This window comes from Microtus oregoni, unplaced genomic scaffold, assembly GCF_018167655.1.
Source record: "Microtus oregoni isolate MIOR12 unplaced genomic scaffold, Mior012 000019F_ref0000042, whole genome shotgun sequence".
Lineage (NCBI taxonomy): Eukaryota > Metazoa > Chordata > Mammalia > Rodentia > Cricetidae > Microtus > Microtus oregoni.
Genome location: NW_024543078.1, coordinates 38649867 through 38677500, shown reverse-complemented (window position 1 = coordinate 38677500; position 27634 = coordinate 38649867). Strand labels below are relative to the sequence as shown.

At 46.8% G+C, this 27634-nt stretch overlaps 1 protein-coding gene across 1 annotated transcript in view; it reads left to right on the top strand.

Annotated features, from left to right (window-relative positions):
• The window catches only part of LOC121459485 (mitochondrial proton/calcium exchanger protein), a 37900-nt gene extending 10563 nt beyond the window's left edge, over positions 1-27337 (top strand). The window contains exons 3-14 of the mRNA XM_041669314.1: positions 4667-5117; positions 6658-6801; positions 7765-7902; positions 8475-8678; positions 12073-12192; positions 15075-15206; positions 15629-15769; positions 16348-16482; positions 19966-20100; positions 21727-21914; positions 23180-23318; positions 24468-27337. Coding sequence (XP_041525248.1) covers positions 4667-5117; positions 6658-6801; positions 7765-7902; positions 8475-8678; positions 12073-12192; positions 15075-15206; positions 15629-15769; positions 16348-16482; positions 19966-20100; positions 21727-21914; positions 23180-23318; positions 24468-24617 — 2077 coding nt within the window. The 3' untranslated portion in view covers positions 24618-27337. The remainder of the gene's footprint in view (positions 1-4666; positions 5118-6657; positions 6802-7764; positions 7903-8474; positions 8679-12072; positions 12193-15074; positions 15207-15628; positions 15770-16347; positions 16483-19965; positions 20101-21726; positions 21915-23179; positions 23319-24467) is intronic.
• The last annotated feature ends 297 nt before the right edge of the window (positions 27338-27634 follow it).

Genomic DNA, 27634 nt, shown 5'->3' with positions numbered 1-27634 from the left:
TGCTAGGTGCACATTGGTATTGGTTTACTGTGTTTTGTTTTTCTGAGACAGATCTCTCATTTGTAGTCCTGGCTGTCTTAGAACTACACACTATGTTGACCAGGCTGGCCACAAATTCAGAGAGCTTCTCCAGCCTCTCCCTCCTGAGTGCTAGGATTAAAGGAGTGCACCACCATCCCTGGCTGGATAGCTCGATATATTTACATTTGTATACATACAGCATATCTATATATGTGAATGTGTGTGTGCTGATATGTATGTGGAAGTCAGAGAACAACTTTTGGGAGTTGATTCGTCCACCTTAGGTCTCCAGGCTTACCCACTGAGCCTTCTTGCCAGCTCCCAGTATTCGTTTTTCAGCAAGTACCTGTGTGTGTATGTGTGTGTGTGTTTACACATACATGGTATAATGCAGGTGTGGAGGTCAGATGACCACTTGGTGGATGGTGATTGGCTCTTTCCTTCTACCATGTGGTTCTTAGGGATGAACTTAGGTCATCAGGGAGGGTGGCAAGTGCCTGTATCTGCTGAAACATCTAGCCAGCTCTTACACCACATTTAGTGCTCATAGTGGCAAAATTTGCTTTTGGAAATTGAATCATGCTGATGGATATCTCTGCAGAGCATAATCCCAGGGCATAATGACACTGCAATCCAAGCTCTCAGAATCTCATGTCTTAGGCTGGGACTAGGTACTAAGTATTTTACTATACTTTTTTTCCCCCCTGTATCATCTAGTTCCTAAACCAGGAAGCAGGTGTGGTCTAATGTGGTATATCCACAGGCCTCTAAGTGGAGAGTTGTCTGCACTTCTGGAATCATCTCTTGATTTTGGAGGCTATTGTTCTGCTGTTCTCCCTTTCTGCTGAGGATGACTTGGTTCCTTGACATCACTTCCCTGAAGAACAGAGTGACTTATTGTGGCTGGTGTCCTTCCTGGCAAGGCCTCTCCTTTGGCTACTTGCTTGCTTCATGCCTTTTTAGGAGCACCCAGTGGTTGGAGGCTCTGGGGTGCACCAAGGGAGTTGTCCTCTTGGGAGTAGCCTACAGGCATACTTTTGACATTTGTGTGATGTTGATGAAAGTTATAAACACTGACAGCAGGGGGGGTATCTGTCGTCCGCATCTGTGTATGTGTGACTTATGTCAGTCTGTGTGTCCCATTCCTGTTCCTGCCTTCCAGATAGCTCAGAATATGTAGCTCGTGTGCTAAGGCTCAGACACTTCTCTTTTGTAGTGCTACTTAGTCTTTCTGCTCCTTACTTGAAGCCTGGACATTCAGGCTGGGCAGAACATAGCCTCAGGACACTTAAGTAAGTGATCACCCTTGCTAAGATTCCTGGCTTCATTATGGAGGTAGGTGGGTGCAGTGGGGGGCGTATTGGCTATTTGTTTGTTTGTTTGGGGTATGCATGTAAGGTGAACCTGTGCTATGGTACGCATGTGGAGATCAGAAAACAAACTTTGGAAGTCAGTTCTCTCCTACCATGTGGATCCCAGGGATTGAAATAAGATCGTGAGATTTGATGACTAGCACCTTTACCCACTGAGCCATCTTGCCAGCTCCAGTGTATTTCTTGTTGAAATACTGTGTTTGATTGGTGCTATTTCACTTCATTTGGTAGCTTATTTTTCAGAAGAGGAAAGGCAAAAACAAGAGGAAGTCAGGAGATAGGGTGGTGGAAGCTAGGCCTATAATCTAGCCCTTTGGTTAGCGCCAGTGAGCACCAGCAGCACCAAGATGAGTTCTGTATTGGTGGAAAATTTAAGAATGTTATATAATTTGGGCTGGGTTGTAGCTCAGTAGTCAGCACTTGGTCTAACATGTGGGAGGCCCTGGGTCTTATTCTTAGCACTGCCAACAACAACAACCAAAAAAAAAAAAAAGTGATTTTTCCACTGCTTAAAAATGGCAAAACATTATGTGTAAGTTGTTACTAACAATGGTTAGTAACTTCTCTGATAGGCCAGTGATAATGGCTCAGTGGGTAAAGGTCTCTGACACTAAGCCTAAGTTTGATCCCCAAGATCCACATGGTGGAAGGGAAGAATGGACTCCTACAAATTGTCCTCTGACCTATGAGGCTCTTATACCCAGTCTTCCCCCAACAACAACAACAACAACAAACTCTCTGATGAGTTTAAGAAGAGCAAGATCTTGACCCAGCCCTTAGCCAGAACACTGTGCTGCCCGCTTCATCTTTTTATGTGTGTCTTTATCTTGACCCATTGGCTGCCCTTGCACCTGTAGGCATCAAGCCTTCTGTGGAAGCCACACCTTTCCTCAGTGAGGATGGGAGATTGATATTTAAAAAGCCTGATGATGCACTTGTTTCAAGTGCAGAACTGTCTTTCTCCGTACTTGAAGGGGAAAGGGGAGGCCAAGGTAAGGAGGTAGGAAGGAAGGGCCTGCCGTCTCTCTGTTGGTAAGCTGAGTGGTACTCTGAATCTGGCTGTGCTGTCTTGTTCCTTGTAGCCTCACCCTGAGTGATGTAACACTATGGTTCAGGACAGAGTGGATTCAAGGGCCTCTTCATAGCTCCAAGGAAAGCTAGAGGTGTGGAACTGGGTGTGGCTTGGGAAGAGATTGACAGTACTTTACCAGAGCCCTAAGGAGATAGATAAGCGGGGGTGGGGGGCTGCCATACATGCTCACAGACACACTGTGTCACTGTTTTCACTGGTCCACGGATGTCCATACCACTCTTCTCTGATATCACTGCTTGCTGTCAAATCATTGTAGGCTGTGACAGAGGACAGATTTGGAGTTTGGAGAATGCCCAGTGATCGCACCAGAGCTGAGCCTAGCAGCTAGAGCCTTGGAGCCCATTGAGTCTCATGCCCTGATTCTGTGTGGGCTGATCGTGCTCTGTCCCAGCTATCACTGTACGTTACGCACTGTGAGCCAAGGCCGTGTGCACCACTAGTGTACCTATGAAGCATTGTGGCTCTGGAGTCATACCTTGCTTCCCATTGCTTTGACAGGGCAGTCACTGTTAGTTCCGTTCCTGCTAAGTGTATTTTAACATGAGATTACAAAGGAAGCTCCTGAAGCACTGAGAGGTCAAGTTATAAGGTCATTGCAATTGCAGCAAGTGGACCAGCATTTGTGTGTGTGTAAGTGTGTGTGTGCGTGTGTGTGTGTGTGTAGTACTGTTACTTGAGACAGGGTCTTATATGTAGTACTGACTAACAAATACTGACTCACTATCTTACTCTGTAGCTCACGGTGGCTTCAAATTCAGAGATCTGGATTCTACTTCTTCCCAAGTACTGGGATTAAAGACATGTACCACTGCTGCCCGGCTACACAGGCTTTTTTAAACTTCTATTTTAATTTATTATGTGTAAGGGCAGGAGTTCATGCTATGGCACCAGGATAGAAGTCAGGACAATTTAATTGCAGGAGTTGCTCTTTCATTACCAGTGTGGGTCCCAGGGATCTAAGTCAAGTCATCAGGCTTGGCAGCAGGTAGATTAATACCCTGAGCCATTTCATCAGCCCAGAGCTGCAGATGTTGAGCTCCGTCTGCTTCAGTGGGTTATGGTCCCCCACGACAGGCCTCTGGAGTGATTTTAGAGTTGGTGGCCACCTAGAGGTTGGTTTGTAAATGACTGGCGGGGAGAGGTTTCTTTTCTTTTTTTTTTTTTTGGTTTTTTTTCGAGATAGGGTTTCTCTGTGGCTTTGGAGCCTGTCCTGGAACTAGCTCTGGAACTCACAGAGATCCGCCTGCCTCTGCCTCCCTAGTGCTGGGATTAAAGGCGTGCGCCACCACCGCCCGGCTGGGGAGAGGTTTCTAATGTACGGTTTAAACCTGACCAAGCTCAGCTGTTTCATGAACAGATGGCAATCTCAGCACTGACTCTGGCTCCAGATGGTGTCAGAAAAGGTCTTGTTGATACAAACCCTGGGCTGCCCGTTAGGCCTGGTCCCCACTGCAGTTGGTCTTTGTGGTCACCTTGTGAATGAGTACTACTGGGTTCCAGGCTATCCTGTGAGCTTGGTCCTGTGTGGACGAAGAAGTCTTAAGGTTTTTGGAAACAGCCTCTGGCTGTGGCCCCACCTGTTTTAGGGCTCCTACGGAGCCTTCACTCTGGTGAAGAGGCATAGGCCCTGAGGACACATGTGCCTCTTATCTCTCCATGGCAGGCGTTTGGTAGCTGCATGCGTCAGAGTACACTGAGGGGGAAAGAAGGGACAGAGGTGGGGGAGTCATGCTAGAGCCAGGTAAGGGAATGGACCCTGGAATCTCCTTTGGGATTTTCCCTTTGTTCCAGTGCCTTCTGTCAACCAAGAGTCACCTGTTGAGAGAGAATATCCAAACTGGATGGACTCTTGACTCTGGACCCCATACCCTCGAATTCCAAAGTTATGAATATCACTTCCTACGTCAGGTGCCAGGGACTTCTCCTATGTATGCATGTCTCCCTACTGTTGTGTGTCTTTGAGGACTTACGAGTTAGGCCAGTAAGGCTCACACTCATGTGTGAGGTCTAGCTAGGCCACACACCATCCTAGCCTCAAATGCAAGCCCTTCTAAAGGCTTCCTTCAAAGAAGTGGGATACTTAATTTGATCCACCATGGAGTATGATTTAGTATTTGGTACTGAGTGGTCAGATAGGTAGGATTTCTCATTGCGGTTTTTCTGTTGTTCCCATTTCAAGGAAAATTCTATCTCGCTGCTGTCCTCCAGTCAACCCTGTGTACCTCTGCTTCAAAGGTGAGCCCCGCAGCTGTTGGACTCAGAGGCTTGAGTGCCAGGGCACCATTGCAAGGGCAACATGGACACCTGCCTCTGCAAGATTGGTTGTCACAGGACCTCAGTACCTTCCTGTGCGCAGCTGGCACTCATCACCTCCCCTAGGAGAGGACTCTGTGGTAGAGAAGTCCCTTAAGTCCTTAAAGGACAAGAATAAGAAGCTGGAAGAGGGTGGCCCTGTGTACAGCCCGCCAGTTCAAGTGGTAGTAAAGAAGTCCCTTGGGCAGAAGATACTGGATGAGCTGAAGCACTACTACCATGGCTTCCGCCTGCTCTGGATCGACACCAAGATAGCTGCCCGCATGCTGTGGCGCATCCTCAATGGCCACACGCTGACCCGCCGGGAGCGCAGGCAGGTATGGATGGGGCACGCCACCGTGCTCTCCTTTCTACTCAGCTTATTCTACTCCTTTTGATAAAAGTCAGTAAAGGTTTATAAAAAACGAACCTTTCTCATCCTCCTAGTGAACTGTAATGTGAATACTAACACATTCTTTCCTCCCTTGGTGATTTCCTTCAGCCTTGCCCTTGATCTGGGTCTGTTTCTACTTCATAGACACTATGTCCCTCGGGGAAGTCTCTCAGTTATTTCTTTGACTCTGTGAGCCTGGTATGTAATTCCTTTTGTCCTTAAGCTCTGAAAAGGCCCTTCCTGGGGCTGGAGAGGTGGCTCAGTCATTAAAGCACTTGCTGCACTTAACATTATATGGGAGATGCCAGGTGATAATGGTGCACACCTTTAATCTTAGCACTCGGGAGGCAGAGGCAGGAGGTTCTCTGTGAGTTCGAGGCCAGCCTGGTCTACAAAGTGATTTCCAGGACAGCCAGGGCTACACAGAGAAACCCTGTCTCTGGGGGCGGGGGGGACAAAAAGGACTTTGTGGGAGTTTGAGTTTAAAGATGACAGATTAATCTGGCAGAGGAAATTTCAAGACAAGATCTTTTCACCTAAGCCTGACCTTCTGAGTTTAGTTCCCGAAGCATGTAAGGGTACAGGGAGAGAAATGGCTGCACCAAGTTGTTCTTTCTCTTCCACGTGTGTACTATGGCACACATTCACCCTCCCACATACATGATAGGTACACACCTGTGCTTACACACATATAATGAAATAATTGTTTTTACCCAGGTTTATAGTAGGGATCAGGAGCAAAAGCTGAGTGGAAAGACTTGAAAAACTTACAGTTGGGCCAGAAAAGCCAGTCAAAAGTTGGAGCTAAGGATAGTGCAGTTGTTAAAGAAATTGGAACCATAGGGCTGGAGAGATGACTCAGTAGTTTAGAATGCTTATTGCTCTTGAAGAGGATCTGGGTTCAATCCCAGCACCAGTATGGTGGCTCACAACTGTCTTTAACTCTAGTCACCAAGACTTTAGACACTCTCATTTGACCTCTTTGTATACCAGACATGCATAATGGTACATAGACATACATGCAAGCAAAGCATTCGTGCACATAAAAACAACAACAAGAAAAAGAGAGAGAGATTGGGACCTTTAAAAACAAGCAAGTACTTTGTGAGAAACATGCCTTTAGGGCATCTAAGGAGTTGGTCAGACTGTGGCCTATAGTAGGCTCTGCTGTGGAAAAATTTAAACTCATTTGAAGGACTTCACAGGTTCCTCTACTTGCAGGGGGTGTTCTGGGATAGCTTCGTAGATTGCTATCTTATCTAAATGGCCCTCCTTTGGGCCGGTCTCACATTCTGTGCATCTGGTGAGCTGTGGGTTAGCACCCAGTCCTATTTTTCTTAAGGCCATTAGCATGTTTAGACTGTGAGAAAGAGGTGGGTTTCTGGAGGTTATCTGCCAAGAGTCTGAGTCACACTGTGGTGTAGTAATGGTAAGAGAGATGTTCCTGCCCTGCTCTGCCCACTGATGTTTCCACATCTTTGCAGTTTCTCCGGATTTGTGCAGACCTCTTCCGCCTAGTGCCCTTCCTGGTGTTCGTGATCGTGCCCTTCATGGAATTCCTGCTGCCTGTAGTTGTAAAGCTCTTCCCCAACATGCTGCCATCCACATTTGAAACCCAGTCCATCAAGGTGAGGCCACTGGGACTTTGAATGCAGTTTGATAATTAGTCTAAGGATTAGGGCGACAGCTAAATCGGTAAAGAAATATTTGCATGCCGGGCGGTGGTGGCTCACGCCTTTAATCCCAGCACTCGGGAGGCAGAGGCAGGCGGATCTCTGTGAGTTCGAGACCAGCCTGGTCTACAAGAGCTAGTTCCAGGACAGGCTCCAAAACCACAGAGAAACCCTGTCTCGAAAAAACCAAAAAAAAAAAAAAAGAAATATTTGCATGAAAACACAAGGTCTTGAATTTAAATCCCTGGAAGCATGTAAAAACCAAGCTGGGTAGTACATCTGTAATCCCAGGTCTCCTGTCGTGAAATGGAAGGTAGATATAGGATAATTCCTGAAAGATCATGTGTCGTCAGCTAGGGGCAAAACACAAAAAAGAGACCCTGTCTCAAACAAGGTGGTGGTGAGGACCAAGGTATCTCCTGATCTCCACACACAATGTCCGCACTCACGTAAGTCAATGTACATACTCATACGTTAAACATACAAACACACACCCAAAAAAAATAAATAACAAATAGAAAGAAAATGAGTCTAAAATTCCTTCAGACCACACACTATTACATGTGTTGTCTGGTTCTTTTGTGATGCACCAGCTGAGCTAAGTGATTATGTCAGACCAAATGAGGCCCCAAAACCTCACTGTCTGGTCCCTCATGAAACAAATATACCAACGTCTGCTGTGAGGTAGGGTTGAGGCTTCCCACAGACATTTTTTAAAAATGATGAAGTAGAGTTTAAGAATATGTCACACTTAGGTTTTGTCCCTTGAAGGATATGGGATGTGGGCGACTGGTCTTACAGTAGGCAGCATTCTAAGCAGGCTTCAAGACTACTTCCTACTGTAGAGACAGGTCATGGTGGAATGCAAGAGGGTTCAGGGCATGGCTGGGCTATATAACCTTTAGTTTTCTCTCATAGGAGGAAAGGCTGAAGAAAGAGCTTCGGGTAAAGCTAGAGCTAGCCAAGTTTCTCCAGGACACCATAGAGGAAATGGCCCTGAAGAACAAGGCAGCCAAGGGGAATGCCACCAAAGACTTCTCTGCATTTTTCCAGAAGGTGTAGTATTCCCAGCTGTCACACGATGATTCAAATGTCAAGCACTACTAGGCCTTTTCTTCCCTCTTCCTTCCTTTACTTCTCTTTCTTTCTCTCTCTCTCTTTTCTTGTCTTTTAAATTGTATACTCAGCAGATAAAGCTCTAAGGACAGAGCTTAAGCTAACTGCCTGCTCCCTGTGCTCAGTCCCTCTCAAGGGAGCTGTAGTGTATACAAATGCACCTCTTCCTGCCACTGACAAACTGGGGTGTGGCATGAGAGCCCAGGGCAGTGCCCACAGCCCTGATGGAAAGAGTACAGCAGAACTGACTGCACACTGGCATTCCCAGTCTCCTGGTGGACAGCAGCCTGGATGGTGATGCACGAGTAGGTGCTGTGTATCTAGTGCTTCCTGCAGGCTTAGAGTGCCTGAGGTATGACCACCCCTGGAGAGCTTGGTGACAGGTAGGTGGTCTGGCCCTCTGCATCTGCTCTCTCAGTTCCTTACTTCCAGCTGGAACCCAAAGCTAACTCTGGGAACAGGAGAATGCATAGTTTGTACTTAGTGATTAATACTTGGGATTACTTCTGCAGATCCGGGAGACAGGAGAAAGACCCAGCAATGAGGAAATCATGCGTTTTTCCAAATTATTTGAGGATGAACTGACCCTGGATAACCTCACGAGGCCTCAGCTGGTGGCACTGTGCAAGCTGCTGGAGCTTCAGTCCATCGGCACCAACAACTTCCTGCGTTTCCAGCTCACCATGCGCCTGAGGTCCATAAAGGCTGATGACAAAGTGAGTGGCAGTGAAAGTCACAGCTGTTGCAGAGTCCTGTTCTGGCCACTGTGAGGCGCCCTCTCATCTCTGTTTTGCACAGATTCCCTTTTCTCTCCTCAGGGCTCTGTCTTCTCGCTTTTCTTTTTTTTTTTTTTTTTTTCTTTTTTGATTTTTCGAGACAAGGTTTCTATGTGGTTTTGGAGCCTGTCCTGGAACTAGCTCTTGTAGACCAGGCTGGTCTCGAACTCACAGAGATCCGCCTTCTTCTCGCTTTTCTTGTCATTATTGTTCTCACATGGCTCAGGCTGGCCTAGAACTCACTAAATGGCCCACACTAGCTTCACATTTGTGGCGATCCTCCTGCCCCAGGCTACTGAGTGCTGGAATTACAAACATAAACCACCACACCTGGTTTGTTTGTTGTTTTGTTTATTTGTTTCTTTTTGCTTGGGAAGAACAGTTCTGGGTATTGAACCCAGAGCCTCACAGTGCTATGTAAGCACTCTGACTCCTGGGCTGTTCCTTTAACCCTCTTTTCTTTTCCCTAATTCCTTTAGATTTATTTCTGTATGAATGTTTTAACTGTATGTATCTATGTGTACCATGTGTGTGCCTGGCACCCTCAGAGTTCAGAAGAGGGCATGAGATCCTGAAACTAGAGCAATAGATGGTTGAGAATGACTAACCATATAGGTGACGGGAATTGAACCCTTGCATGATGGAAGAACAGCTAGTACTCTTATCTATTGAGACTCTCCAGCCTTGCTCTGTTTTCTTTTTCCATTTTTCATGCATATGTAGTATTTATATGGGTATGTATTGCTCATTTGTGGTGTGTGTGCATGCGCACACACGTGTGCACACACGCACTGGCGTCTGCACGAGTGAGTTCATGTGTATGCGTAAGCCCAAGGATGATGTTGGGATCGTCCTCAATTGTTCTTCCATCTTACTCAGCCAAACCCAAAACTTAACACTATAGCTAGTTTCCTAGCTAGCTTGCTTTAGGCAGTGCCCAGCCTCTGTCTTCTAAGGCTGGGTGTCATGTAACCTAGCCTAGCCACCAACTCACTATGTAACCACGATTAGAATTTAGCCAGGCAGTGGTTGCGCACATGCCTTTAATTCCAGCACTCGGGAGGCAGAGACAGGTGGATCTCTGCGTTTGAGGTCAGCCTGTTCTATAGAGTGAGTTTCAAGGCAGACTTCAAAGCTACAAAAACACCCTGTCTCCAAAAACAAAAAAACAAAAAGATTAGAATTTAACTCTTTTTTATTTATTATGATTTATTTATTTTTATTTTATGTCCATTGGTGCTTGCCCACATGAATGTCTGTGTGAGTGCGTTGGATCCCCTGGAACTAGAGTAACAGACAGACAGGTATGAGCTGACATGTGGATACTGGGAATTGAACCTTAAAGACAATTTTTTTTAACATTTATTTACTTAGTGTGTCTGTGTGTGTGCAAGCATTGGGCATCACACATTATATGTGTGGGGTCAGATATACTTGCGTGAGTCAGTTCTTTTAATCCATGTTGGTCCGAGGGATCAAACTCAGGTTATCAAGCTTAATGGGAAGCGCCATTTTGCTTCCCTGGCCTTCAGTCAACTCTTAATTTTCTTGTTCCCCCTGTAGGGATTGTAGTCATGTCTCACCACACCTAGCCTTAGTACTCTTTCTTTGCTTTTTAATTTTGAACACACAGGATCTCAGTTATCAAGCTAACCTTGAACTTTGAATCTTCCTGCCTCTGCCTCCCAAATCATGGAATTACCAGGTCTGACTTGCCTCTCCCTGCCTTCCTAATTTCTCTTCTCTTCCCTCCTCTTCCTTTCTCCCTGTCTCTCTCTTTTTATTCATTTATTTTGAGGCAGTCAAGGGCTCTCTACTTAGCCCTGGCTGTCTTGGAATTTGCTGTGTGCACTAGGCTGGCCTTGAACTCACAGAATTCTGCCTGCCTCTGCCTTTGCCTCTCAAGTGCTGAAATTAAAGGTGTATACATGCCCTTGTTTTTCTTTCCCAAATATACTAGTTATAGTTCATATCCAATATTGTAGGACTGGGGAGTCTGTGGGTCTTTTGCCTTTGTTGTCCTTCTTGCTTTTTGTCTGTTTGCTATATCATTTTTTCAGAACTACAGGCACTGACTGTATTAACAGAGAGTCTTTCAGGAAGGACACACTCAGTGAGCAAGCCCAGGGGGCTTTGGGCTGGGAAAGTGGCAGGGAGCTAGCAAGGAGAGAGCTAGCAAGGAGCTGACTTTTATCCTCAGCAGGCAGTAACAGTTACTTCCTCTCTGTCAAGGTGTCATTAGAGGCAAGTGGAGACCCATGGTTTCCCCTTTACCCCTCACTGTCAAGTGGAGTCAGGACTTCGACACCTGTCCACAGTCACGAGACCAGGTCCTGTGGTGTCAGTGGGAGCTTGGTGGGAGGCAGTAATGAGGGACTTCTGCCCTGGCAGCCAGGGTATCTGCAGAAGTGGAGAAGGGGGTGTTTACCTTAGAGAGTCAGCCAGTGCAATGGGAGCCCATGCCCTCACTTGTTCTAAAGTTGCCCCTTAACTGTAACTAGTCTTTCTCTGTCCAGCCAGCTAGCTCCCAAATCGTAACACAGAGACTTCTTATTAATTTTGAAAGCTCGGACTATATTTTAGACTTGTTCCTAACTAACTGGCTCTTATTATTTAAATTAACCTATGTATTTTAATCTATATTCCACCACATGGCAATACCTCTCTTCCATCTTGTACCTCCTGTTTCCTCTCCATGTCTCCTGTCTTGTCTTGTGCACCTAGAATCCTCCTCTCTTCCTTTTTCTCCCTGGAAATTCCACCTATATTTCCTGCCTAGCTATTGGCCCTTCAGCCTTTTATTACACCAATCACAGCAATATATCTTCACATTGTGTAATAATATCCCACAATACTTAACTTGTGGGTGGGACCAGGTAGCAGTGTGGAGAGACAGCTATGTCACTTGTAGCAACAGAGTCACATGGAACCTTGCTGCAGAGTAGGGATAGAGAGCTTTCCTTTTTAGACCAGGCTGGCCTCGAACTCAGAGATCCACCTGCCTCTGCCTCCCAATTAGAATTAAAGGTGTGCACCACCACTACCCCACCTTTTTTTAACTTTTAAAATTGTATGTGTATTAGTGTTTTGCCTATATGTGCATCATATAAGTGCCTGGTTTTAATGGAGGTCAGAAGAGGACATCAGGTTACCTGGAACTATAGTTAGAGATGGCTGTGAGCCAGCATGTGGCTACTGGGAACCACATCCAGGTCCTCTGCAAGAGCAGCACGTGCTTTTAACTGATGAGCCATTTCTCCAACCTCAGGTGTGTTAACATCAATGTCTTAGATCCAGATGATCTTGAAAAGCAATACTTGGCTTTCTTTTGCAGTTGATTTCTGAGGAAGGAGTGAACAGTCTGAATGTCAAGGAATTGCAGGCAGCATGTCGAGCACGAGGCATGCGAGCACTTGGCGTCACAGAAGACCGTCTGAAGGACCAACTGAATCAGGTATGTGACCTCAGTGACTAGTTGGGGCAGGTTAGTAGCTTTCTCCTCTGTTAGGAATTATCTACCTTTCCTCCAGACCAGCACAGGTGTATGCTCGTACGCGTGTGTGCGTGCGTGCGTGCGTGCGTGTGTGTGTGTGTGTGTGTGTTTGTTCAAACTGGAAAAGTCCTTAGGTTGGCACAAGGGGTATGCATACCAGGCCCAGAATTCAATCCTTAACACTGCACGGGAGTACACACATACACACAAACCTGAGCATGGTGAAACGTGCTAAGTCAGAAGGATCACTAAGTTTGAGGTCATCCTGGGCTATTGTGTAAGACCCTATCTCAGAACAAACAGAAGGAAAGAGGTCTAGGGCTATAGGTCAGTTGAGAGACTAGCCTAGCTTGCACAGGATGGATCTCTGGTGCCACCTGACATGGCTGTTTGCATCTGTAATCCTGGCACTCAAGATGTGGATGCAACAATTAGAAATTTAAGACCATCTACAACTAAAAATCGAATCAGACCACCCTCACGACTTGACTACCATCGCATCCACACTCTCAGCTACGCTAAGCCTGGGCTTCTCCAAGTGGGTGCCTGGTATGTGGCACTGCACCCTACCTGAGTGGGAGGGTCCTGAGGCAATAGTCCCTGTGCAGGTTTGTGGCAGTGAGTGACATTTATAGCCCCTCGTCTTTGGAGAGATGAGTCTGGTCTTCCTCCTAACTCAACTTCACACCTGTCCCTCTTGCCACTTTCCATGTACTCTCACATGTGACCAAGGATGAGTGAACGCCTACTTTCCCACTAAACACATTTCTGCAACCCTTTTTTTGTTGGTTTTTGGTTTGGTTTTCTTTGGTTTGGTTGGTTTTTCAAGACAGGGTTTCTCTGTAACAACCCTAGCTGTCCTGGCACTAGATCTGTAGATCAGGCTGACCTTGAACACGCAGAGACCCACCTGCCTCTGCCTCAGGAATGCTGGGATTAAGGGTGCATGCCACCACTGCCTGGCCCTTGCAATCCTTTCTAATTTGTCTTCCAAGGGCTTCTTCATCACTTAGGTTTCCAGCACAGACCTAAAGGCTTAGTGAACTGTGAAATCCAAGGTCATGGTCATTTGACCTCTGCCTTTCTTCTTCTGCTGCTCTCCTTTTTCACTTAATCTTAGCCCTTCTTTTTTTTTTTAAAGATTATTTATTTTATTTTTATGTGTATGAGTATTTTGCTTACATGTCTATATATGTACCACATGCATGTCTGGTGACCTTTGGCTGTTAAGAGAAGGTGTTGGATGCCCTGGAACTAGAGTTACAGACAGTTGTAAGCATCCTTGTAAGTGCTGGGAATGGATCTGTGAGTTTGAGGCTAGTCTGCTCTACAGAGTGAGTTCCAGGGCAGCCACCCTACACAGGGAAACTCTGTCTTAGGAGTTGGGGGAGGGGGGATGATGTCTCTATCTGCTAATCCATCTTGTCAGCCTTCAGTTTGCTTTTAGCATAGTGTTGTGGGTTTAACTAGAGGCTACACATATGCTAGGCAAACTCTTTGCCACTGAGCTACAGCCCCTGTCCTCTATATTTTGTTGTTGTTGTTGTGTGAAACCAGTTCTCACTGTGTAGCCCTCAGTGTCCTGGAACTTGCTATGTGGACTGTGCTGGCCTCAGACTTAGAGATCTGCCTGCCCCTGCCAATGAGGTAATGAATTCATCACCACATCCAGCCTGCCCTTCAATATTTTTTTTTTTTTTTTGATTTTCGAGACAGGGTTTCTCCGTAGCTTTTGGTTCCTGTCCTGGAACTAGCTCTTGTAGACCAGGCTGGCCTCGAACTCACAGAGATCCTCCTGCCTCTGCCTCCCAAGTGCTGGGATTAAAGGCGCGCGCCACCACCGCCCGGCTTTCAAATTTTAAAAAAGAAAGAAAGGACAATTTTTCTAGACAAAATCTCCTACTATATTACCCAGTCTGACTGAATTTCTAGGTATCCTTCTGCTTTCTAAATTTTTTTATTTACATTTAAACACATGGACCAGTAAGATAGCTCTGTGAGTAAATGTGCTTGCCTCCAAGTTTGACAACCTGAGTTTGATTCCCAGGATCCTTGTACAAGAGGAGAAAGACTCCCAAAAGTCATTCTCTTAACTTCTATTCATGTGCCTCTGCGGCACGTGCTGCCACCCCCTCCCAAATAAACAAATGTAAAATACATGAATAAAAGTTGCTATAGTAATGGGTACAAGAAATATATATGTATGGTACCCTAGGCCTTTTTTTTTTTTTTTTAAGTGTCGGGTTGTATAGCCCAGGCTGTCATAGAACGTATGCGTGTGATCCTCTACCTCAGCTAGTGCAGGGATTACAGATATCCACCACCATCCCTGGGCCAGTGTACCAGCCTGTTTTCAAGCACAGAGCATAATGACCATTCTTGAAGTACCTGGAGCTGATGGTCAGTTGTTCAGTTTACTAAGGTGTGTGTGTGTTTGTGTGTGAGTGTGTACGTTAATCTTTATGTGAATGGGTGTTGCATGTATGATTGTGCATCTTGTGTGTGCAGGTCCCATGGAAGTCAGAAAGGGGTGTCAGATCCCCTGGAACTCAAGGTACCAACAGTTGTGAGCTGCCATGTGAATGCTAGGAACTGAACCCAGGCCCTTTGCAGGAGTAGCAAGTGCTGTTTCCAGTCCCTGAAAGATATTTTGGAAATATATTTTGGAAATGTATTTTAGTGACTTAATGAACCTATTTGCTCAATCATGTTTGCTGTGGCACCTAGACTCTGTGTCCCTCAACTAAGTCAAAGCCACAGAAGGGAACTCTGGGATGCAGGAGAGGCACTGGGGTTGTGGGTCAGCAAGGACAGCACTGCTAGCGCATGTTCTTTGATTCCAGTGGCTCGACCTGCACCTCCATCATGAGATCCCCACATCATTGCTCATACTGTCCCGGGCCATGTACCTCCCAGACACCCTCTCACCTGCTGACCAGCTCAAGTCCACCTTGCAGACCCTTCCAGAAATCGTGGTATGTATTGTCGGAAGATTCTCTTGACTCGTTATCTCTGTGGGCTTGGTACCCTCGCCTCCACAGCTGTGGGAACCTCTCTACCTTGGGCTTGCTGTCCTCTTCACAGCTCCCTGGTTCGTCTCCCTGCTCAGCCCCCATGTGGCTCGGTCTCAAGCACAGGAGTGCTATGGTGACAAATCTGAATTGATGTATTTGAGATTTGCTCTGAAACTTAAACAGTTCTCCGATGGATGGGGAACCCTACTTACCCTTGGGATCCTGGAAGCACCTCTGAACACTTAGGAGGCAAAATCCCACTAGTGTATTCTGTTTTGTATGATGCCTAGGTGGTAACATTGCTCAGCTCGAGGTAAAGGTATTATAGGTCTGGCACCTCAGGCTCACTGGCAGTTACCTTCTCCTTCCACTTTCCCTCTAAGGCAAAGGAGGCTCAAGTGAAAGCGGCAGAGGTGGAGGGCGAGCAGGTAGACAACAAGGCGAAGCTGGAGGCCACACTGCAGGAAGAGGCTGCCATCCAGCAGGAGCACCTGGAAGAACTGCAGAGGGCTGCCGAGGCGGTGGTAAGCAGTCTGCTGTGATTGACTGTCTAGGACCAAGGCTGTCCCAGTCCAAGTTTTCTAGAGCCTGCCTTATGGCCACGCATGTGACTCTCAGTCCTATCCTGTCTTTGCCTGCAGGGGTCAGAGTGGTACAGGAGTGCTTGACTGTGGTGCTATAGCTCTCAGGGTAATAGAAGACACAATTGGCATAGGAGGGGCTGGCTTAGCACCCGAACAGGAGTCACCAAGGGACTCACCTTCTCAGGGTTGTTTTCCTAAGAGCGCTGACTCCCTATAACTGTGCTCACCCGTTGGCCCTATTGTCTCAAAAGCTGCAGGAAGCTGTGACTGAAGCTTGGAATTGCCTAGGTTATTCATGTCCATCCGTTCACCTGGACTAGCCCCAGAGACAGGCAGCATGTTCTGACTGAGTCTGTTGAGGAGGCTCAGGTGGCCTGCTCATCCTGGGGCAGGGAACTGCCACGGCTGGATGATCTGTGGGTCTTCTTCGTCATTTAGTAGATTATGCCAAGTGTACCTGTCAGGAGTATATGCTGAGTATGGACCAAGGTGACACTGTGCTACTGCTTACATTTCAGAAGGACACCCAGCCAGAAGTAGTAGAAGCCACCATTCCTGGGAGGCCAGGGGCCGAGCTTCAGCCAGAGGTGCCTGTTGTGAGTGTGTCCTCAGAGACACTGAAGGATACAGCACCTGTGCTAGAGGGATTAAAGGTGAGCTGTACATGACCAGGGGAGGAGCAGGGCTGGACTGTGGGTTCCTTAGCTCCTAAAGAGGTCTTGCTGGACAAGGCATTTTCTTACCCTCCAGCCAGTCCACATTTCAGACCCTCTCAGAGATCATGGTATGTGCTGTTTGGAAACCCCATTGACTCACTCATTTCTTGGGTGGGGGGCTCACCTCCACAACCATGGAGCCCCTCCAGGGATACTTTTACTCCCTGGAGAGATGAAGTAGTGGCAAGGAGGCAGAGACCAGCCTTAGGGCTATGAGAAGCTTAGAGCCTTTGACACTGAGATGAGGCTGCCAGGCTCCTCATGGGTTTCTAGGCCCCTGTCCTTCTGTTGGGCAGTGGGAAGGGAAATAAAGGCTGAGCCCTCAAAGCAGAGCTTCCTGTGCAGAGGCCCACCCTGGTGTCATTTGCCGGGTGATTGATTGGGTGTGAGGCTCCTTGAGAAACTTCTGTCAATTTGTTATCAATAAATTGGACAGAACATGAATATCTTCTGGGTCCTTCTGTCCTCAGATGCCAGGGGATCCTAATGAAGGAGCAGATATTCAGTGTGGTGGGCAGGTGAAGACTCCTAAGTGGATAGAAGACAATTTGGTCGCTGAATGAGAGAGAAGGAGGAGGAGACTGACTAGGTGAAAGCTGTGTGTTCAGGAAGTCTCCGCTGGGGGTCCTGGAGGATGGCAAAAGCCCTTTGCGTCTTGAAGGGAATGGAGGATCAGGATCACATTCAGGGCTTAGAGGAGGGGGTAAAACTTGTTCTTGATGAAAGCAGAAAGTGTGAAGAGCTGAGGCCGGCAGCTGCCTCTAACAAACAATAGCCTTTGCAAGAAGGGAGCTTGACAAAGTTTACGACCCCAGTCCAGCCCCTGGAGTTTGGAGAGGAGGGTGTGGGTGAGCCCAGCAGAGCCTAAAGGGCTCCTTTGAAGACTGGCCTAGAGAGAGCAGGTTGCTGCATGGCCCCGGAGACCCCAGAATAGACACGCGGTGTGATCAAGGCCAGAAGGTAATGGCAGTGGCAGAAGTCCCAAAAATCTGAACTCAGGGTGGTTCCCAGACAATCCTGCAGAAGCAGCAGGCTGTAGAGGCAGAGACAGGAAAAACCTTGTTTTGGTTGTTTTCTACTCTTTGATTCCTTTCGGGGGGCTGCCACCCAGCTCCCAAATAAATCACACATGGAGGCTTATTCTTTCTTACGAATATCTGGCCTTACCTTGGCTTATTTCTACCCAGCTTTCTTTAACTTAAATTATCCCATGTATCTTTTGCCTCTGGGCTTTTATCTTTCTCTGTTTCTGTATACATTTCTTTACTTCTTTCTCCATGGCTTGCTCTGTGGCTGGGTGGCTGGCCCCTATTGCTCCTTGTTCTTGTTTTTCCAGATTTCTTCTTCTATTTGTGCTCTCTACCTCCCAGCCCCACCTGTCTATTCTTCTCCTCACTATTGGCTGTTCAGCTCTTTATTAGACCAATCAGATGTTTCAGACAGGCAAAGAATCACAGCTGCACAGAGTTAAACAAATGCAACATAAAAGAATGCAACACATCTTTACATCATTAAACAAATAAAGAAGGTGGAGGATGGAGAGATGGCTCAGTAGTTACATTATTCTTGTTCAAGTTCTTTTCCCAGCACCCACACCTGGAGACTGACAACCACCTGTAACTCTAGCTCTAAGGGACCTGATACCTCTTGTCTTCTTGAGTACCCACACTCCTGTGCACATTCCCACATATACACATACAATTAAAAAGTTAATTTTTTTCTAAAGAATTCTCAGATGTAGCATAGTAACTCATGCCTTCATTCACAGTACTCAGGTGACGGAGACACACACACATAATATATATATATATATATACATTATAATAAATAAATAGTAAATAAACTTCTCACAACTTAATAAATAAGACGACAAATATTTTTTTGAAATTGTCATTATTGGGGGCTGGAGAGATGGCTCAGCAGCTAAGAGCACTGATTGTTCTTCCAGAGGTCCTGAGTTCAATTCCCAGCAACCACGTGGTGTCTTACAGAGGGAATCTGGTACCCTCTTCTGGCATACAAGTGTATATGCAGATAGAGCGCAGTATACATAAAATAAAGAAATCTTAAAAAGAGAGAGAGAAGGAAAAGAAAGGAAGGAAGGAAGGAAGAAAGAAAGAAAGAAAGAAAGAAAGAAATTGTCAGTATTGAGCCAGATGGTGCAGGAAGAACAGCCAGTGCTCTTAGCTGCAGAGCCATCTCTCCAGCCCCCAGTAATGACTGGCTACTTAAGAGACTAACAAAGGAGATTCATAAGTTCAAGGACAGCTTGGGCAATTTAGTGAAAGCCTTATCCAAATAAAAAGTAAAATAGCAGTGGTTAGAGAAATGTCTTGGAGTTTAAGAACACTGGCTATTCTTCCATAAGATCCAGGTTTGATTCTCAGCACTCACGTGGCAGCCACAACTGTCTGTGACTCCAGTCCCAGGGCATCTAATGCCCTTCAGGAACAAGGCAGACATGCGGTAACAGACAAACATGTATGCAAAACACACCCATACACACACAAAAAAACCAAACACTTTTTAAAAAATATAAAATAAGGGACTAGAAAGATGGCTCAGTGGTTAAGAGCACTGGCTGTTCTTCCAGAGGTTCTGAGTTCAATTCCCAGCAACCACATGGTGACTCACAACCATAGTGGGATCTGATTCCCTTTTCTGGCCTTCAGGAATACATGCAGGCAGAACATTGTATACATAATAAGTAATTAAATCTTTTTTTTAAAAAAAATGTAAAATAGGGCTGAGAATATGATTCAATAAAGTACTTGCATAGCATGCTTGGGTCCTAGGTTCTGTGCCCAATACTGCAAAACAAAAAATATTGACCTTCCATCTAGTGTTGGAGAGGGTGTGGGGGACCTAGATCACTTTGGAAACTATGGTTTGCTAAAGCCTCAAACCTATACTCTGTGATCAGCTGACCTAGTCCTGGGCATTGCCCCACCAGTGGCTATACACAGACATTCACAGCAACTGTCATTGTAATCACTGAAGGCCAATAGGAAGGAGAAAGATATGCTTTGATGTTGCTGTCCAGATTAGAAAATCTTTACCATTAGATGCCAAAGTAGGTGAGCCGGTCAAGAGGCAGACCTAATAATTCCTCTCCTATAAAGTTCTAGAAAACAAAGCCTGTCCTGTAGAGCAGGAGGCAAGTCAGTCTTGCCTAGGGATGGAATCCTGGGGAATAGAAAGGAGCATTTGGGGATAACCAGTGTGCTCATTCTGCTGGCTATGGGATGAGTGTGTTGGGGTACAATGCACCAAGAAGATGCAGAGAGATGAGCTCCAACTCACTTGAGGCTGTCCTTAAGTGCTTGCCTATGTGGCATGAACAGAAAGGCGTTCAACATTTAGGGACAGAAGCCATTGTTCCCTTGACTTAGGTTTATCTTCTTATTCATTTCTTTCTAGGGAGAAGAAATAACCAAGGAGGAAATTGACATCCTCAGTGACGCCTGTTCTAAGCTAAAGGAACAGAAGAAGTCCCTGACCAAGGAGAAGGAGGAGCTGGAGCTGCTCAAAGAGGATGTCCAGGACTACAGTGAGGTGGGGATACGGACCTTGTCCGTAGGCCTTCATCAGATGCAGAGCGTGGGTAGAATGCAGCTTTATCAGACCCCAAAGCATCAAGTAACACTCCTGTCATGTACATAACAAGGTGCCCAGAGAGAATGTGGAGAGAAAAGTCAAATGGAAAATAAATTTTGACCAAGGATATAGTTGACAGAGCACAAGGCCTAGCATGTATAAGCCCCAGCTTAGAGTCCGGGCACCACAGTAATTCTAATCAGGCCACTTTGTAGGTAAATGATACCCTTGCTGGTGCTAAGTAGATAGTGATAGGTATCTGAACCCCGGTGTCACGTAAACAGCCTGGTCACTTGATACATGAAATCTTACTTTCATTCATAACCCTTCAAGAGACTTTTTTCTTTTCTTATCTATTGATTGTCCCTCCCTTCCTCCTTCCCTTTCTTCTTTCCTCCCTCCTTTTCTTTCTTTCATAGTGCTGGGATCGATCCCAGGGCCTTGTGCATGCTAGACAAGTGTTTTGCCGCTAATTACATCCTCAGCCCAAACAGACACTGTTTTCTTTTTATTTATTTATTTATTTATTTATTTATTTAAGTTTTTTTGTGGGGGGGGGGGCGCGGGGAGGGTTGGTTTTTGAAGACAGGGTTTCTCATTGGCTATAAAGCCAGTCCTGAACAAACTCTGTAGACCAGGCTGACCTCGAACTCACAGAGATCCATCTGCCTCTGCCTGCTGAGTGCTGGGATTAAAGGCATCACCACTGCCTGACTTTTTTTAACTTCTTTATTGAATCTTTGGGGGTTTCACATCATGCACCCAATTCTGTTCACCTCCCAGTCTTCCCATATCCCCTCTCATCCCTTTTGCATTCTAGCACTCGGGAGGCAGAGGCAGGTGGATCTCTGTGAGTTCGAGGCCAGCCTGATCTACAGAGTGAGTTCCAGGACAGCCAGGGCTGTTTGACAGAGAAACTGTTTCTTGAAAAACCAAACCAAACAAGCAAACAAAAAACAGACATTATTTTCTAATCTGAGGTAGCAGTATTATTATCCCCACTCTGTTGGGCAAGTAATGATTTGGAGATTGCTAAAACTTAGTTTGCTGTTTCTCATCTTCCCTGTGGTAGCCCCCCTGGCTGTGTGACTTCTCCATCAGAAGGCACATTTTCACCAGACAGAGAAGACAGTGCTCATTCCCCTTGGCTCTTCACCCTGCTTCTGTCCCTGTCATCTTTGCTCCTTGTAAAGATAGAAGGTGCTTAGAACTCCTTGAGCCTTTGGATGTTCATTCTCTAGTAACTACAAAGGAACTTGATATTCAGAATAGGTTTTTTTCCCCTCTAAAAAAAAAAATATTTTTTTTGAGCTTACAAAAATAATCGTGGGCACGGTAGGCTAAACCAAAAAATTAGTAAGAACAAATTTGCATGATGGACATAAGATCATCCAATTTTCTGAGGCTGAATTGAATTCTTTTATTTAGTTTTTTGTTTTGTTGTACTGGGGATCAAACAGGATCTTGTGCATAGTAGGAAGCATTGTACCACTGAGCCACATTCCAGCACAAATTAATGATTTGATTTTTTTCAAGTTCAAATAAAGCCCTCCCTCTCTTTTGATACAAACTTTTTAAAATTAGGACTTACAGGAGATCAAAAAGGAACTTTCAAAGACCGGTGATGAAAAATATATAGAAGAATCCACAGCTAGCAAGAGACTGACAAAGCGAGTCCAGCAGATGATCGGGCAGATCGATGGCCTGATTGCACAGCTAGAGACCAGTCAACAGAATGGCAAACTGGGCCCCCAGGAGAGTTCTCCAACAGGGTAAGTGAGCCATGAACCTGTTCTAGCCTGGCTGCAGCTGACAGGTGCTTTTGCTGGGATCTAATTCCAAAGCATATCTTTGGCCTCTGCCTGCCCCACCTATTGCTCAGGAGCAGCCAGGACCCCAAGAAGTCTTTGCTCTTATTTTTCTTTCCTTCACAACTCAGTTTCTATATCCCAGAGCTTGTTTTACTTAGGTAGCTCAGATCTGTCTCTTCCCTGCCTGTGTCCCCTGACCTGTCTTTTCTCCCCTTCCATGGTGCCATCCCCTTGAGCTTAAGTTGACTCCACGTTCTTCAAACTGCCAGGCTTTCTCCCGCTTCTTCCCTATTCCAAACCCTGGTATTATGACACTGTTGTGGACAGTCTGCTTGCTTAAGCAGCCACCAGGAGACAGTGGCACACTCCATGCTTTTGTAACCCAGCTATGAGTAGGCTTGCCACAGTCCTGACCATAGACTCTACAGGGAGGGCAGGTGCTTGCAGCTGGACTCTGCTTCTGCTCCAGGCCCTTTACCTAGTGACCCTTGTTACCTCCGGATGAGGATGTTTTCTCTCTTATATTGTCTGTTGGCTCCCTGGCAGACACAGCCTAGGGACCTGTGGTGCTCTCCATTGTGGGGTGGGTGCCCATGGAAGCCAAAAGAAGGTATCAGATCCCCTAGAGCTGGAATTATAGACAACTATGAGCCACCCAACATGGGTTCTAGGAACTGAACTCAGGTCTTCTGCAAGAGCAACAAGTGCTCTTAATCACTAAGCCATCACTAATCACTCTCCTGCCTCAGATTTTTTTTCAGTTTTATGTGTGTGTATAAGTGGTATGTGTGAGTGTGGTATTTGTATATGTGCTATCTGTGCAAGTGTATGTGTGCTGGTATACATGCTTATGTGCACATGGAGGCTGTCAGCCTGCAAACCCATGATCTTGCCTCTGCCCCCACCCAATAGAACTAGGGCTTTAGACAAATATGTGACTACTCCCAGCTTTTACATGGGTTCTGAGGATTTGAACTCAGGTCCTCATGCAGTAAGAGCGCTGATAGCTGCTAAACAATCTTCCCAGCATCCAAGGATGTTTTCTACCAGTCTCCATGCTGGCATTGCATCCTAAAGGGAAAGAGCCTGAGGATCTCATGTGGGAGGAGTCATGCTGACATTTCCAGTTCATGCATGGCCGCAGGATCAGAACCTATGGGAAGAGCTATGGGTAAGGCGTGAGGCCGAGCACCTGGCCAATATCACATGCAGACTACACTCCCCAGGGAGAGTGTCATCAGTGTCAGTGAGCTCATCACCGCCATGAAGCAAATCAAGCACATTCCAGAACACAAGCTGATCAGTTTGGCTTCAGCCCTGGATGAAAATAAGGACGGCAACATCAACATCGATGACCTTGTTAAGGTGGGTCTCAGTAAGGCCTGAGCCAGCAGCTAGCCTGACTCCTTTTCTGATTTAGGGCCCAGGGGTTTGGGGAGGAGCTGCTTTTTCAGAGCCTTAAGACTCTCAGAAGGGAACTAGAGAGATGGCTCAGTGGTTAAGGACACTGGCTGCTCTTACAGAGAAGCAGGGTTCAATTCCCAGCATCCACATGACTGATTACAACTGTCTGTATCTCCAGCTCCAGAGAGATACTGGCAAACACCAATGTACATACAATAACTTAAAAAAAAAAAAGACTGTATTAGGAGGTTGGTCTGCAGGCCCAGGTGTCTCAGGCCTTTGCTCTCCATTGAAATCACACTGGAATTAAGAAGTTATAAAAGTTATAGACATAATGGTGAGATAACAAAATTGAGTCCCTGCCCTGCCACAGGCCCACCTATCAAATGTCTCCTTGGACTGTTTCTGCATGTACCGCAGGACCTTACATCCTCTTAGCTCTGGAAAACAGGGTGAACACACCTGTCAGGACCCCTTTGGGGACTGCCTGAGACCTGAGAAACACTGAGTGGGTAGAGCATGTAGGATGGTGGCTAAGGTCCAAGTACATCAGCCCACATACCCAAGTCAGGACCCAGCCTCTAGGGGACGTCTGGATTCCAGCCTGCAAATTACCATGGACCTACCTAAATTATAAATCATGTTTTTTGAAGGAAAAAATTGCCTTCATGGCTTCCAGCACACCTGACAAGTTAGTGGTTTTTCTAGCCAGAAATAATAATTACCATTAGTTCCATTTTAAATCAAGGCGCTATCAGACATACATGCTGAGCATTTTCCTCGCTCTCCCTCCAGTCTTCATGGCAGGAGCAGATATATCCCAATGCCTACCCTTGCTGTACCAGGGAAGCCACATTCAGGGCAGGTCCTAGACCTCCAGCACTATGGCAGAGCCATGGTGACTGGAACAGGGACTTGATGCCACAGTCTTGCTGTGAGGTCTGTAGCCTTGGGGGTCTAATACCCAGGCACCCATAGCATGCAGTGAAATGACCAGTGCCTAGCCAAGAAGATGGCTCAGAGGAGTCAAGTCCTGCCTCCCCAGAGCTGTCCCCAGGACACCATCATGCAGTGATACAGCCTTCTAAGTCCCCTCTCCTGTGTGTGCAGGTGATCGACTTGGTGGACAAAGAAGATGTTCAGATCTCTACCACCCAAGTAGCCGAAATTGTGGCCACACTAGAGAAGGAGGAAAAGGTGGAAGAGAAGGAAAAGGCCAAGGAAAAGGCTGAGAAAGAGGCCGCAGAAGTGAAGAATTAGAACTGCCTGGCTTTTGGCCCACAGGGTCTGCCTTCATCATGCTACACCAACCACAGTGGGGATGACACAAGAGTGATTGCTATGAGGTGATTCTTAGTGGCAAATCTAATATTTTCTCTGGAATAAATCAGAAACTTCCTTAATCAAGCAATTTTTAATTTTCATCATTCCATGAAGATTCAGTCAGCCTGGAGCCCTACAGCCCTCTGAGTGATTGTGTCTGGACTCATGCCTTGGTGTGGTACTAAATGGCCCTAACCCATGGGGTAAGGGGACAGCCACCACTAGGATCGTAGCCTCACACTGACCCATAGCTCCAAAGGTAGCTTGGGCTAGGCTGGGTAGGAAAGTATTTCCCTGTTTATGTCCTTACTCAGGGTCTGGCCAAGCCTCTGTCCCTTGAGAGGAGAGTGAGAACCAAGTGGACTCCCAGCACCTGTGTGGAGCCAAGTAAATGTGCCTGCATTTCTCCAGAGGCCTTGGAATAGGAGGTAGACAGACACAATGCAGGCCTCCTCTGCGCTGAAGACGCTGAAGTCAGTCTGAGGACTTGGGATTCCTCCAGGAGATCTGTATGCTCACTCCTCCACAGTTGTGTCGTAACTACTAGTCCCTGACAGCATTGTCTCTCTTGTATGGATTCTGAAGCATGTTGACTGGAGCGTTCTCAATTTACCATTGATTTTCACCTAATTCTATAACTGACTAGTACTGAATTTACACACATGACTACTCGCCTAGCTCATGAGTAGTTCCGTAATTAACAGGGGACATACACTGAAGAAGCCTTTGAAATGAAATTGGACAGTCCACATTGCTGAGTAGCCCTGGGGGATAGAGCTGATACCTGAAACCTGAACAGACCTGAGGCTTTGTGTGGCTTTTAACATAAAACTTAAGTCCTGCCCAGGACAGTGGCCAAGATGGGGCTTCACAAGGCTGTCTCGTCACAGATGCTCTTGAATGTGCTCCTGCCTCCAGCAGTGAGGAAGTAGTCTGTGGTGCCACAGAGCTTTCGGCGTGGTGTTCCGTGCCTGCTAACGGCTCGCTGGCACCCCTGAGTGGAGATGCACTAGCTCAGCGCCCAGAGCTCTTGCTGAGTGGCCAGCACCCTTTCTTAGTTGGAGATGGCTGCTTGGGCAGGCCAGGGCTGAGTATCCTGTAGCCTCACCACCACCCTCCCACTGTAACCCCATCCTAGGATCACAGAAAGCAAGATCCTGAGTTCAGCTTGAGCTATCCTGTCCAGGAAAATGACTCCAGACAGGATCTAGAAGATGTGCAGAAAAGCAGCAACTAGAATGGAACTTTCTCGGTTTCTTGAAACTTTTCTTAAAGGAAGCATATGATGCTAAGCAAGAATAAAATAATTCTCACACATAAGCCTGTGCAGAGTAACAGTGGAAGGAGCCTAGTGAATATATGGTCACATCTGTGCGTCCTTGTGTACCCTAGCAGCCTGGTTCCCACTGTTAGTGTGTACTTCTGAGGACAAGATTGTGGTTGCCAAATGTGTTCCCACAATGAATCGTTTCTCTTTTGAGCAGCATTCTGGGACCTGTCCTTTGTCTACCTATTGTCTTCCTCCTTCATTGTTACTGGGCACTGTCAGTGGCTGTGTTGGCTGTTGCTGACTCGGGTATTTCCCTGCTGTCCTATTGTGGACTCTGCCCTCACAGGTCACATCATCACCCTGGAAAGTGGGTTCGCCCTGTGATGTTGCAGGGCCTAGCAGTGGGTGCTTGCCTTGGTTTTTGGAACTGGCCCCACATCTGTTTCATTGCTTGACTTCAGTACAGCTGGGTCAGGTTTAGAAATGGCAGGTCTACTGGACAGTGATGGTGGCGCGCACCTTTAATCCCAGCACTCCAGACGCAGAGACAGGTGGATCTCTGAGTTCAAGGTCAGCTTGGTCTACAGAGCAAGTTCTAGGACAGCCATAGAGAAACCCTGTCTTGAACCACCACCACCACCACCCCAAAAAAAAGAAAAAGGAAAAGAAGTAGCAGCCCCATGACAGAACTGTATATGAGCTGAGCATTTGAGAGCTGGCTGTATTTCAACTCTCATAACTGCTCTGTACCCCAGTGCCTGCCCAGGGGCCAGGTGCCCACACCTGATAAATGAAATCTGGCATTCCCTTCTACACTCCCAGCCACCTGCCCACACAGGCTCCTTCTGGACTATCAACATCCTCAATGTGCAGGGCACCATGCAGTTCTGAAAGGCCATCCTCATGGTCTTGGGCTGTGCCTCCTAGGGCCATGGTAAGGGAACAAGTTCTGTATCCTCTTCTGACTTCCAGGGATCCCAGAGCCTCCAGTGGGGTCACATGTAAACATCTTCCATGCCCATGTAACAGCCCTGAGCATTCTGCCTAGTAAAGAGATCGAAGGGAAACTCAGACCTCCTAAATTAATAAGAATTGTGCCGTGGGCATCAGGTGTGCTCAGATTTTAGCGGGGCTTAATCCTCCCCACAGCTCAGTGCCAGCTCACCTTTAGGGGCTCAAGACTTGGTTCCAGGCTCATGCTTTGTGGGACCTGAGGAGACCTGTATCCCCTCATCCTGAGGTATCCCCTCATTCTGTGGAACAGCCCTGTTTTGTGGAGTCAGGCAAGTAAGTACTTCTTAGAATTGAAGCAGACTCGGGGCCCTGGGAGACTGGCAAGCGACAGCTTCATGTAAGGAGGTGACCGAATAAAGTACCACTGCTGTTGTGTCTGCTGTAAGACGATTTGTCCAGCTCAGTAGTCCTGACACCTACCAGGCTCTCCCAGCCTGCAAACCCCCTTAAATGGCCTCAGACTTGTCATCTCACAGCCCCACGTTGTGCCTGTCGTGATCTGCACAGGGTGGGCAGGAGCTGGGACTGTGGCTGAGGAGTCCCAGAGAAGTGGGACCTGTGCCCATACTAAGTGTACTACTGTCTCGTAGACAGAATCCAGCCACAGGGACATGTAAAGGGCAATGGGTCCAGTGGAGGCAGCTTCCCTGGGGTAGCCCAGCTGGGAGGA